General features: G+C 39.1%; 1 protein-coding gene across 2 annotated transcripts in view; it reads left to right on the top strand.

Annotated features, from left to right (window-relative positions):
• The first annotated feature begins 12563 nt into the window (after positions 1-12563).
• Positions 12564-14127, top strand: part of fgfrl1a (fibroblast growth factor receptor like 1a) — a 64515-nt gene continuing 62951 nt past the window's right edge. The window contains exon 1 of one of the 2 annotated variants that reach the window (XM_005467282.4): positions 12564-12643. In XM_005467282.4, coding sequence (XP_005467339.1) covers positions 12633-12643 — 11 coding nt within the window. In that variant the 5' untranslated portion in view covers positions 12564-12632. Of the gene's footprint in view, positions 13066-14127 lie in introns of both variants that reach the window. The other variant, XM_005467283.4, reaches the window with a different exon arrangement.

Here is a 14127-nt window from a genome sequence, read left to right as displayed (position 1 = left end):
GGCCACCCAAAACTTGATCCCAAACCTGTCAGGTTTACTTGCAATATACTGCAGGAAACAGCACCGAGTCTTTGATGGGAAGAGCTGTTCATCAACGGTGATATGTAGACCAGGGTTGTAGCACGTGATGCAGTTGGTGACAAATGATCCCCACACACTGGAAACTGCAGCGAACTTATCAGTCTTTCCTCGATCACTGCGGGTGGACCTGTCATCAAAGCGTAGGTGTTGCATGATGTCTTGGAAGCGGTTACGCGGCATAGTTCCAATGATCTGTGGGTTTCCCAGGTTTGCTGACCAGCAGTCACGTAGTGATGGAACCCTAGTAACCCCCCGCAAGATCAAGATCTTTGATCAAGATCAAAGGCTCGGTGCTGTTTCCTGCAGTATATTGCAAGTAAACCTGACAAGTTTGGGATCAAGTTTTGGGTGGCCTGCGACCTAAAATCCAAGTACATTTGCAATGTCCTCACATATCTTGGCAAGGACCCCAATCGTCCCAGTGGGGAGAGACTGTCTGAAAATGTAGTGATGAGGCTGATGGAACCATTCCTAGACAAGGGCAGAAATGTTACCACGGACAATTTCTTCACATCACTTTCACTTGCGCAAAAACTTCTTAGACGGAAAACCACCATCCTCGGCACAGTCAGCAAGATTCGCCGGGAAATTCCTCAATCCGCTAGATACACAAATCGCAATGAATTCACCACTCAGGTAGGCTGCAGGTCTTTTGTGGTTCTATGTTTATGTGTTTCATTGTGTGTAAAAGTGCTATGGAAATAACAATTTATCTTATTTCTTAGGTGTTTTCAACCTCTGCTGCCATGCTGACGGCGTATGCAGCCAAACGGAAGAAGACAGTCTATATTCTTAGCAGCATGCACAGCGTGGTTCAGACTGATAACACCACCAAAAGGAAGCCAAACACTGTCACCCTTTACAACACCACAAAGTGTGGCGTGGATGTGATGGACCAGATGGTGCGGGAGTACACGGTCCTATAACATGATTGACATGGCAGCACTGAATGCACATGTGCTGTATCAAGCATGCAACGGGACGCAGGAAAGACGGGTGGACTTCCTGGTGGAGTTTGCAAGAGAGTTGGCTAACTCTCATATGGCTGGGAAGAAGGCAAGAAAAGAACAGTTGCTTCGGACACAACCCTCCACACCTAGCCCTGGAAAAAGAGCCACGTGTCAGGTCAAACACAAATGCAAGAACAATCATGCCACTGTGCGATGTGTTCACTGCTACAGATACACATGTGGTAAATGCAGACTACAGATACCATGGCAGTGCCAGGATTGTGAGTGATTGAAATGTACTCACTCACTTTTTATTATTATCTGTAAATATGTGTACAAATGGTTGTTTTTGTAGAAATATTTTTTGGTTTTTTTGTACTGTTTTTATCAATAAATCTTTTGGAGATTTATTTTCCTGGATGACTGAGAATGCATCAAGACGAACACAAAATGAAGTTCACAGCTTTTAGCAGTTCCCCCTCCCCACACACAAACAAAGAGGCAGTTTGCAGTTAGAAATTCGCAATCATTCACACACCCCCACTCCCCTCCACAATTCTCAGGTAACGACCCAATTTACATATGAATTGATGCTAACAGACTAGCCAAGTTAGCTTCCACTTGGCTGACAGAGGGTTAGAAAAGCCTGGGACTTCTAGTGTTAAGGAGTCTTGATGCATTCTCAATCATCCAGGAAAGTAAATCTCCAAAAGTTGAATCTGTTCATCTGGACGTAGCGTTTGGTGGGAGAAACGTTTCGTCACTCATCCAAGTGACTTCTTCAGTCTCAGCTGACTGCAGGTTTCCCCAAACCTTATAAACAGTACATTTGCATAATGACTGAAACCAGCCCACTGAAGGAACAATGGGCTGTGAGGTCAGTTCCTTAAACATAATTATGCAAATTCCCATGACTATTGATCAACAATCACTGACCAAAACCCACTGATCAAAGAACACTGATCAATGGCCATGAGTACCATTCACAGAGAGTTGGGGAATGGCCAGATGAACAGATTCAACTTTTGGAGAACATTTTAAGGAGTTTACTGAGGTGTCAATATCTGGTTTTAGAGCTAGATTAAGATGCATATGATCAGCAGACACTATTATGCTTTTAAAATATCGATCTAATGAGTAGCTGAAAACAGAATAGAGCCCAAAATTAGACCAGTGTGATACACTGCAGGGCTAGAGGGAAACCAATAAATCACTGAAGTTGGGAAATCAGTATTTCATGATCCACTGTGTCAAATGCAGCAATAGGATCATATAATGCAAGTATGGTTAAGTAACCAGCACTGGCAATGAATAATAGATCATTAGAAACATTTTTAAAGTCCAGATTCAAAAATCTCATCATTGCCTTTCAAACTTTTGGAAGACAATTTTCCCCTGAAATTTAGCCAAAAATGTAAATTAGAGATTAAAATATCCCAGAACAGGACCTATGCCTAAACATGTTCTTATAAATGTTAAACTCCAAGGTCCCAAGAGTTTGGGAAGAATGATATCAGTGTTGAAGATAGTGGGTTTCAACTTATCAACAATGTTACTTAAGTCTAAAATTAATAAAACTAATAGAAGAGCAGGGAATTTAAAATGTTAAAATTATGTTGTGAGAAGATTATCAGCACTTCCTTTCTTTCTTTTTTTATACATGGATATTTTTAAAAGGATATGACATTTGCAGTTTTTTTATTTACATAGCCAAATGTATGTAATGTGGTAGTGGCAAAGCAACTAAGAGCAGAAAAGTGAAAAAAAGGAAAAAAGCATGAAAAGCTGATGGTGTAAGAAAAAAACAAATTGCAGAAACTGAAATATCCCAAGTAATTTTTAGCATAAATATGCATGCTAATTAAGCACTGTGACAGCCACAGGGCTGACCTTGTTTTCCTTGTGGCCTGTGTCTAGCCTCTTTTGGATAATTAGTGGGTGGCGTTGACCTAATTTAGGATGCAGTACACCTGAGCAGATGGGGTTCAGGACTCCATAAAGCAGCCCTGCCAGACCCGTGATAGGGTTTTTGCTGCGTTTCGTACTAGTCTTTGGTTTATTTACTTCATTTAAGCAAACAAGTTAACAGCATCCTAAGACTATGTCTAACCACCCTGGTTTTATCACATTCTTTTCACCCAGGTTGCAACCAGCACATATTACATTGTTCCAGTGTAGCCTTAAAAGCACCTGAAAATATTTTTGACACTAAATAACAAACTATCAAGACATTTACAAATCAGAGTATGTGATGGCTTGTAAACTATACACCCCAAGGTGGTAACAAAGTTCAACATCTTTAAGAGGGCAGAGGGAGTGAGACAAAGTGAGATATATATGGACTAAGTGTGAAACCTGGGGGAGGGGGGCTAAGAACATGAGCTCATGACTACAGCAATAGTGAAACATTAGTGTTAAGTGCTTGTAAAAGCCTTCTTTGCTCTGCATTACCTCAGAGTGTGAGGAGGTGAGAAATAGACTTAATAATACAGCTCCTATGAAAACTTAATAGTTAATGGAAGGTAGAGAAAAACACTACAAACAACACGTCAGAAAGCCACCAGCACCACGCACACACGGACACGCAGACTATTTACAGCAGCACTAAAAGTGCTAAATGCTACTAGCTGTGGCTGCACTAGTGGCCCACACAGGCACAGCTGGCATGTAAAATATTGTACTGTATATGCAGTCAGAGCCTTTCCTCATTCTCTACATGTTGTAGTTGGCCACCGGCACGCTGATCATAAATACAGCAAAGCCACTCTGAGTTGGCTGAAAAGAGGTTAAAGGCTAAATGCTCAACAGAAACCATTTCTGACAGCTCTGGCTTCTTTTTCTTATGCTAAATGGGGGTTTTGAGAATTTCAAAATATTTTGAAATTTATACAGTTCAAACTATTTTACAAAGCCATGAAAGTGGGTGATTGGCACTGTCGTTTCCTTCCTGGGTCTGGCCCGTGGAGTTTGCATGATCTGCCTGTGACCGTGCGGGTTTTCTGCTTTGGTTTTCTCCCACAGTTTTTGCAGGTTGGATTAACTGAAAATTAAATTTCCTGAATGTTCCTCCTTGGGCTTCACGTGTCCAGCCATCCTCGGGTCATACATAAAAACGGTACATGTTGGGTTATTGTGAAAGCATTAAAAAAGAGCTGCTTGATTTTAATCTATACGAATGAAAAATCACCAAATTTAAACACATGAAACAAAACAAATCCTTCAATTTCAATGTGGGCAGCAAACACCGCTCAATAGATCATTTTCATTAAGAAATTCCATACAGTCTATGTCTGATGCTGTCACTGTGGCCAGCCCTGACCCTGAAACTGTCCACTCTCAGGTCAGATTACAGTCACAATGAGTTATGCAAAGTTCTGGTGTATTTTCTTCTGTATCATTGTGTGCTTTTACAGCTGGATCCATTACATTACCCTCTTTATATTCTCCCCGTCTGGGGGGGGTTAAATATCTCTTGGTAGATTAACAGGCCCCTTTGGCCGCTTGGACCAGTGTGTGTAGAGTGAGTGTGTGGCAATGTAAGCGCTAGCTGGCATCCAGATGTTGAAACAGTAGCTCTGCTTGGAAAAACAGCTTTTGTTTCCATGTATACTGTTCTTTTTGTGAAACAAGCATTTCTTCTACTATCTGTAACTTCATAGAAGCCATTTTTATTTCTTGTGGACTGCAGTGAATTAATAACAGCAGGATCAACATTTCCAGTACAGGACCATGGTAGCAGTGGGATTTTGAGTAGCTGGATTATAGACGTAGCATTACAACTAGTACTACTACTACTACTAAGAAGAAGAAGACAAATATGCAGCATTTCTGATACTACTTCATATCACAGGACCAATTGAAAGTTTATCAAATTCCATTAAGAAATAATTTTTTTTATAACTCTAAATAAATAGACTTGCTTTTTATAAAGATACTTTAAAAGATGAGAGCTGCATCCCGTGGTAATGGTCTCATTAAACAGGGTTTGTTATTTAAGATTTTCATTTATCTACAGAGTAAACCCCTTGAAAATCCTTGTTTTGTACATTTCCAGGTATTTAACCACTCATCTTGCTGCATTGAGATGTGTACTCAAGTACCTTGCGACGGCATGCTGGGCATCATTAAAGGGACAACAAAGCGCATTTCTAATTACACCAGTCCACATCCTTTGGTACTGCTGGGTGTTTAGAAATGAAAATGAATAGAACCATTTAACCTCAGAGGGCTGCAAACTGTCGCTGTTCAAGATTTTCTCTACAAAGAAAAAAGAGAAGAGGAGAGAAAATGCTGCTTAAAGGATCATTTCTATTTTGGGACAATTAGCACTTCTTATGCAGGATTACATTGGTGGTGACAGTTTAGAGTGACCCTGTGTGCCTCCAATCTATTGTAATGGCAATGTAATGTGACGCAGGACAGGACTTTATACAGTCTTGTGAAAGACTAGCCAGCCCATGATACAGTAGCTTGTATAATCACCCCAGGCAGTGATAACGTGAAATAAAACTTTAGATGTTGGAGAAATGGCCTCACGTTTGACTCTAGAATACTTTGGTTATAGACTGTCCTCTACCTGAAGACAGCGCTCTGTTGTAGCTCCATTTCTTTATCATAAGAAATGCTAAAAAGCATCAGACCAGTTCCATCATTCTATGATTAAGATCTGGTACCCACTTGTAGGTGGTTTTAGTCATCTTGAGGCGTTATCATGGAATTATGCAGCTCTATGTTTAGCTATAACAATGCAATGTGTGTCTTTGACATGATTTTCTCATAACCAGCATTTCTGATATAATCACTTCCCAAATGCAACATTAACTCCGGTTCACTGTTTTTCCTTCCAGGGATAACTTTCTGCTAACAACCAGATGAAGAACACTCCAAAAACCTGCTGTTAAGGAGATGATCTAATCTGGTCATCTATAGCCATCAGAATTTCCGCTTGTCAGAGTCACTTCAATCCCTGCCACTTGTCCATTTCTCCTGCTTCCAAAAACAACAACTTCAAAAATTGAGTCTTCACTTACTGCCTAATACATCACACCCCTTGACAGTTGCCAGTGTAACAAGCTAATCAATATTACTCACTTTACCCATCAGTGGTTCTAATGTGTGGCTGATGGGAATATATTTGACTTTAAATGCAAATTTTCAGCAACTGTTCATGTTTGATGCCATTATTAACTGAAAACTGAGCAATAGGGCGATTTATTATCTGTGGCTTTCACACAGTCAGGGTTCAGAATTGAGTAAATTTTGCATTTGCTCTGGTTACAATGTAAGAAATCATTGATTTCATTATACTAGTTGTTACCGGTGTTAATTAATAAGAAATTCAAAGGCCACATCTGGGAGATGGCTAGGAAGCTGTTCTTGTTATTTTTATTTTTTATGGAAAATAAATTCATGTTTAAACCTTGTTTTAAGGGATTCATCCCAGTTAAACACCTTCTTGTAAATAATGAAAGATGTTTTCAGATTGTACGCTAGGTTTTTCTTTGCTGTGCTTTTGGGGTTAAGACTCTGATACCATGTTCAGAGGGCTTAGTGGGATTGATGGGTTTACATGCCCTCTTATATCTGTTTCTCTAACTTTTCCTTCTGCAGTCTCAAGGTTGTTGTCTAAATAGCCCAGAAATGATAAAGTCCCCAAAGAGAAAACTGCAAAAGCATATTTTGAGAAATGGGAAGTGAGTGAAAAGGCTGCCAAAAGCCTCTCTCTCCCGCTCCTTTGCTCTCCTTCTCGCTCCCTCTCTCTGCAGCCGTTTTCCATTATCAGTGCCCAAACCAGCTTGTTAAAAAGAGTGAAACTCAAACCACAGTTTTGAAAATTACAGAATTCCTTCATAAATGCCCAACCCTCCAAGCGGCTACACTGGGTTCAGACTTGAGGTGAGACCGCCATACTACAAACTACACACAGAGACACACACATATTACACAGGTACTTTATATGCATATGGATATGTTCTGTATACTCTATATACTGTATATAAAAACCTTCACGTTTTAGAACATGCTCATTTTTACCCTAAGAAGAGCATTTCCCACATGCAGATGCATACACATATGCATGAATATATATATATATATATATATATATATACATATATATAAGTATGCAATAGCAGGCTTGTGGCTACATCACTGTCTTTTATTCTCTTTTTTCAATCTTTAACCATTACAGCAGCTAAGGCTGCTACATACAAACTGTCCACTCCAGCAACAACATTATCACTTACACAGCAAAGCATAAATTTAAGAAAATAAATTGGAAATAAATAAAGGCTAAAAAGGTGATTTTTCTTTCAATAGTGCACCTTGCCACTTGGTTGAGTGTTTTTCCAAATCTTTTAACTGGCAGGCAAAATGGTGCAGGTATGGTGACAGTGAGTCAGCTACGCTCTCCTGTTTCTAAGCAGCTGCTGTTTAATTTCCCTCCTGTGTGTGCTTATGTGCCAACCTGACCAGCGAATTGTAATTATTCTCAGCTGCTCCTACAGGTAAATGTGTTGAATGGCTCTAATGAAAAATTTACGCTCAGTCAACTTAGATAAGACCAAAAAATAAATAAAAAGAAGTCTGGAGGTGGAAAACCAATCTTCATGCTGTGTTTAGGGTTTGCAGCTGATACAGAGACAAAGCATTTGATACTGGTCTAAGCGGCGAGAGTGGAATAACACGAAACCACAAGTGTTTCACACATACATGCAGTTCAGTTTGCTCTCCATGAGTAATTCTATGTTTTGCTTCAGAGGGAAATTGGTGCACTTTGGCCATAATTGTTTCAAAACTGCTAGCTAATTATGACCTTTTGAAAACAAAGTGTAGAGATTGAATGTGACATTTTGCTGCGCCTGCAGAATATAAATGCCCTCTTGCACTGGCTGAAGCCCAGTAAAACCTAATAATGAAAACAACCATGTCCCACTGCTTTAACAGAATTGGAAGGCTATATTTGCAGGTTTCTTCCCGCTGACCAACAGAACAAACTACTACTTGCAGTAGTATTAATTCACACTCAGACTGCATGGCTGCAGTTGTCCACGTTGCTAGAAATAAAGTCAAAAGGCCACTATGAGAACTGATAGTCACTGTATTCGCTTAAAGGCTGTTCCACAAGAACAAAAACATACACTCGTGACCATATTTTGTTGGACTAAGATAAATTCATGTGTGAAGTCCAAACTTTACGCTTTAGAGTTGGCAAAAATTTTGCATTAACTGTTTATGAATTGCTGTGATTTTCATACATACAGTAGTTTCCTATTTTCAGAGGTTCAAAATTAATTGGACATTTGACTGACAAGTTTATTAGAGGAGGCCAAGCTGGAGGTGGACAAACTGAAGGTTTTTGTTGGGAGTGACTAGGATGGACAGGATTAGAAATGAGTACAGCAGAGGGACATGGATGTAGCGAAAGCGGACATGCAGAAGGTTAGTGTGACAGAGGAGGATATTAAGAATAGGGCAAGATGGAGGAAAGGGAGCAGCCAAAAACAGAAGGCTCAGTTCTCCTTCTTTTGGCTGGACAACCAATAGACACCTACATGAATGTAAATACAGAGGGTTTACAACAAGATCCAAACCACTGGTTAAACTCAAGAGCCTGGGAAGATTAGACTTTGCTCAAAAATGAGAAAAAAAGCCTACACAGTTCTGAAAAAAAATCTTTGGACAGATGAAATCCAGATGGACTTCTACCAGAAAGATGGGAAGAGAAAAGTTTGGAGAAGAAGAGAAACAGCTCATGATCTGAAGGATACTGCATCATCTGTCAAGCATAGTTGAGGCAATGTTGTGGCATGGGCATGTATGGCTGCCAGTGAAACTGGAACACTAGAGTTTATTGATGATGTGACTGCTGATAGAAGTAGCAGGATGAATCCTGAGCTGTACGGGGCTATACTGTCTGCTCAAATTCATGCTCCAAAACTAATCAGACAGCACTTCACAGCACAAACAGATAATGACCTAAAGTATACTGGAAGTATTCTGGAAAAACAACCCAAGTCGCCTATTTCAATCCAGTAGAGCAGATCTTAAATAGTTCAGAGAGACCACAGCCAAGCGCCAGCTGAAGGTGGCTGCAGTAAAGGTCTAGCAGAGGTGTCAAAGGAGGAAAAACAGCATTTCAAGAGTTCCAAAGTTCAGGCAGCCATTGTCTGCAAAGTATTTTCATTCAAGAATTGAAAACAGTTCTTAAATTTAAAATGATGCTACCTTGCCCAATTAATTTTGAGGCTCTGGAAATTGGGCAATAAGTATAAAAATGGCTGTAATTCCTGATCAGTTAATGAACAATCTTTCTGAAACCCTTTGAATTAAAGCTGAAAGCCCGTGCATATTCACTCTTTGATTAAACATCCACTGTGTTGATCTGCAGAGGCAAAACTAAATAAATTGCATCTCTGTCCAATAAATTATGTACCTGCTTCTATAATCCTCCATATTACATACATAACTTATTATGTCCCACCTTTCAGCTAGGCAATCCACAACACCTGAACATCCAACTCTAAATTTCTTTATTAGCATATACTTGAAATGCCATAGCCAAACCACCATATTGAACTAAGGTGTGAAGAGTAAGGAAAGTCTTAGTCCTGAAAGTACTCTACAGTTTCTTTATAAACCCCTCTCCCTCTCACAAAAATCAGCCTTTTCCATTATATAAAATTACAGGTTCCAGACTGCTCTTTAAGAGGTGTTTTTCTGATGCGCAGTACATGCAGGAATGTATGAAATATGCTGCTGAGTGCAACGTTCTGCACACGTTGAGTTATGATATTTTCCTCCTTAACAAACTGGCACCCACCATCGCTGCTGTCTGACCACTCGTCTTGGTCTCTCTATGTATAGAAAAAAAGAGTTCTGGCAGAAACAGTAGAAACTATGGTCAGGCAGAGGTAAGTAATATTAACAAAACCTTGAGCAGAAGTTTGCAAATGTAATTCATGTTCATGACAGTGATATGTAAGGTAAACCATTAAAGTCTGCAACTTTATGTGTAGAGTCAACTTTGCTTATGTAGTATGTATTATACCCCTGTGTCTCTTTAAAACTAGTGATGGTGTTACAGATACAAAGAACTGTCAAGAAATATACACTTGGACATACTATGGTCCATAAATCGTCTATTCAAAGGTTTGTAGCAAAACAGAAATCACACACATGGTGTTGTTCATACGTGTTCGCACACAGGAGTCTGTACCAGAAATAGTTCCAGCCTGCTGCGTGTCACAGTGCATGGATTTCAATGGAGCAAACTCAACCATATTCCCACCATCTGTCATGTAGATTTAAGAAGAAACTTCTTTTAAGTATAGCGGTATGTAAAATCTAAAAGACTGTGTGTGTGTGTGTGTGTGTGTGTGTGTGTGTGTGTGTGTGTGTGTGTATGTGTGTCCTTGTCCTTTTGACATAATCTTCTGCTACCATCTAGTGGTGAAAACTACAGCTAAACCCCACTGAGGCCTGACATTAATGCATCTAATTTAACTGGATTGCAAATCAGTTAAGCGAATCTTTATCCACTCGATTAAATAACCCTGGGTTGCTGTTAAGTGCAGCATTGCTCTTTGTCAGTGAAGCAACAGCTTGCTTCTCCAAATCTATGCAACACTCATATATGTGTGACCACACTCGTGCCTAATACTGAAGGGAGGGAAAAGCATCAAAAATGACCAATCCTTTTCAAGATTTGGCACTGAGCTGATTAAATCTGACTTTAGATTTTAAGCTGAAAGCCAAAAAGCTGTCACAAATGCCTACACACCAATGATTGTGAATCAACAGAAAATAAGTGATGGAAGTGGTTTGTTTGGAGCTGCTCTCTAGTGCTATGTATTTATTAATATGTTGAAATGATGATAATCATTCTGCTCATGGCGATATTTCCTCATAATTTCCTGTAGATATCAACATCAACATCAACAGAACTCTGGGTAACAACGACAAGTGCTGTTGGTCTTATTACCAGGAGATGTCACTGCAACTTTAAAATAGAATAAAATAGAATAGAATATGATGGGAAACAGAGCGATGTAGTTTTTAGTACAGTCACCATGCAACAGGAAGTTTCCTCACACAGTCCAAAGGCATGTGAGGGAATGTGATTAACTGGTGCTTCTAGTTTCTTAATTTGATGTCAGTGGGGATGTTAGACTGGGTGATTGCCTTTCTCTCCGTGTTGGCTCTGTAATGATGACCAGTCCTGCCTTTCACACTGTGATAGCTGGGCTAGTCTTCAGCCACTACAAGGTGGATAAGTAGTTAAGAAAATGAATGGCTGGGTGGGTAATAGAATTTCCTCATAAAGGTTATCTGTTATTTTAATTATCTGTTTGGTATTCAATGTAATAATGTTTTGCATACTCAATTAACATAATTCATAATTAACCCAGACATCCTCTTCCGGTGGTGGAACAAAGAAGTAAACAAACAGCTGTGGTAACGTGACAGTTTGCACTAAACATGTGACACTGATACACATTTAATGTAGACGCTTTCTTTTATTCCCTGGAAACTGACCTGGTCTTTGCAATAAAAATCGCTCAACAGCATTTTTAGAGCTTCAGTGTAGAAGACTGTTTTTTTATCATTTTTCTGTCCAGTGGAATGAGTTAATTGCCAGACAACTCCTACAACAGCCCAACTTTCTCCAGGTTTTTTACATTTCTCAAATGAAAAATCAGAATGCCTTCAAACACTGAGTCACTGATCGTCTCAAAGATAAGGCTGGTATGCGCCCTGTGTCTGCATATGCAATTATTATATATGTATAATTTTGAACCATGGTATTACATGTTAATTTCCTCATCTTCAAATGTTCTTATCAACACAGGCAGTCCTATATAGAGGTCGACTTTTAGTCAGTGTCTGTAAGCCACTGTGTAACATATATTGCCTCTGCCTATACCTATACCTATTTATTATATTGCTGTAATAACGTACAAGTGCCACTAGGGGGCAATGTAGATCCATACCTGGAGACGTCTATTGGGGTCCGCGAAATCGTAGATGCGCTTGAATAGAATAGAATAGAATAGAATAGAATAGAATAGAGAAATCATATATTATACACTTATTGCTATAGATCTAGTAGTAGTAGTCAAAGTTGTACAAGTCTATATTATTAGATGCCATTTCTATTGCTGTTGCTGCTACTACTACTAATAATAAAAAGAATAATAATAATAATAACAATAACAACAACAACAACAACAACAACAACAACAACAACAACAGCAACAATAATAATAATAATAGAAAATAATAGAAAAAAAAATCTCATTTTTAAAGACTCGTTCAGCTTTCCTAGAGTGCCTGTTGTAACGTATCTGTTCTTTTGTGCATTATTGCTGTAACTAAAAAATATTAATAATAATCATTTGAGTAAGTGTCCCCCTCCTCGCCGCTATAAACCGCTCCAAATTTGTCCTGCACGCTCCTGCTCTCTGATTGGTCTATTTTCTGATTGGCCTGCCCTCTGATTGGTTGAAAGTTACGTGCTGGGACAATCCGTCGACTGGAGTTTTGTTTTCTCGCCTGCGGCTGAAATACAGACGGCTTACCGCTGCTGGAGGCGATGAGGATATGATATTAAGGTTTTTATTCTAAACATAGTTATCTCGATAGTTTACTGGCGAGAGTGTTGATGCATTTCTCTCTCTCTCTCTCTGTTTTCTTTTCTCTTTTCCCGGTTCTCTTACTCTCATTGGAGCCGTTTACATGCGGGCTGTCATTCAGAAATACTACAGATACATTTTGAGCGCTCATGTGTTTGACCGTGCTCATGAATTCAGTTTTCTGCGTTTAGTCGCGTAATTGTCGCTTTACTTTGTCCAAGTAGACTTCATTTAATACAAGTTGGTATTTCAGTCACAAACACGTGTCTACACAATCAAGTTATTGTAGTCTTCCAGTCATTGGACTTAAGGTGAATAACTTTTTTTGCGGAATAACGGCGTGGTGTCCCCCCCGGCGGGTAACATACTGAGGATACCGCAACACGGCTGAGAACAGAACAGTAAGTCCGTCTTCTGAAGTCACTGAAGTACATTAATGTTAATGTTTATGCACTCACTATTCATAGTGAGTTTCACAGTGAACTTGTTTGCTCTCTTTCAATTTAATTCCCTTTTATTAGCTTGCATGTTCTTTTGGAAAAAAAAAAACATTTCCTATAGAAATTGGTAACCGAGTTATATTCTGTTGCAGTGCTTACCAAATTCCCAATGACTAAAGTAAAAACCAATTTTTGAAGCATATTCACATCGTTCAAAAGTTTTAAAACGGGCAGATATTGGCAGATGTGGCTTCATGATAGTACCGTCCACATTTTTCATACACGTACAGATTTCCAGTCTGGACTCATATTCATGAAAGCTATCACAAAATACAGGATTTTTCTCCCTTTCTAAATACTTTTAATGTTTTTGGTTAGAATTTGCGGAAATAACGTGAAATTGCCTAATAGTAATAATGTACTTGTAATTGCGTAAAACACCTTACTGAAAAGTTTTGTAGTAAGGTGTTTAACGCAAATAAAATGTAACCTCACTGAAGATCTCAGCTTAATTCTCAGTCACTGCCAAATCAGTTATCTTGCACTTTAAAGTGAGTAGCAGTTCCTAGTGAGCTGAGACCCAGCGGATGACAGATACTGATCAAAGATAAAGATGTGAAGTATTGAAATAAGATCTCATAAGGTTTGGGAGGAAATTTATGGGGCAGAAAGATTAAAAACGGAGTAAGGAGAGACTTATGGACAGGTGGACAGAATAAATCTGCAAGGAAAGTAGTCTGACTTCCAGAAAGTGTTCTGACAGATTTATTCTTCTGTCTGGTTGTTGATGAACACCTTACTTTGTTGTCACTGCCACTGATTAGATCAAGAAATTATTTTAAACATATGATACACCAAAAAGAAGAGATTCTGGGGTTATTTCTGGGGCATTTTTTCTTTTAAAATTCATGGCAAGGTTTTCATTTCACCATTTGGTACTGCATTTCATTTCACAAGCAGCTATTTTGACAGCATCTGATCATAAGAGAGCATCAAATGTTGAAATGATAAACGTGACCAGAG

The sequence above is a fragment of the Oreochromis niloticus genome, linkage group LG2, assembly GCF_001858045.2.
Source record: "Oreochromis niloticus isolate F11D_XX linkage group LG2, O_niloticus_UMD_NMBU, whole genome shotgun sequence".
NCBI classification, from domain to species: Eukaryota; Metazoa; Chordata; class Actinopteri; order Cichliformes; family Cichlidae; genus Oreochromis; species Oreochromis niloticus.
Note: the sequence above shows the minus strand (reverse complement) of the source record. Positions and strands in the feature narration are given on the sequence as shown.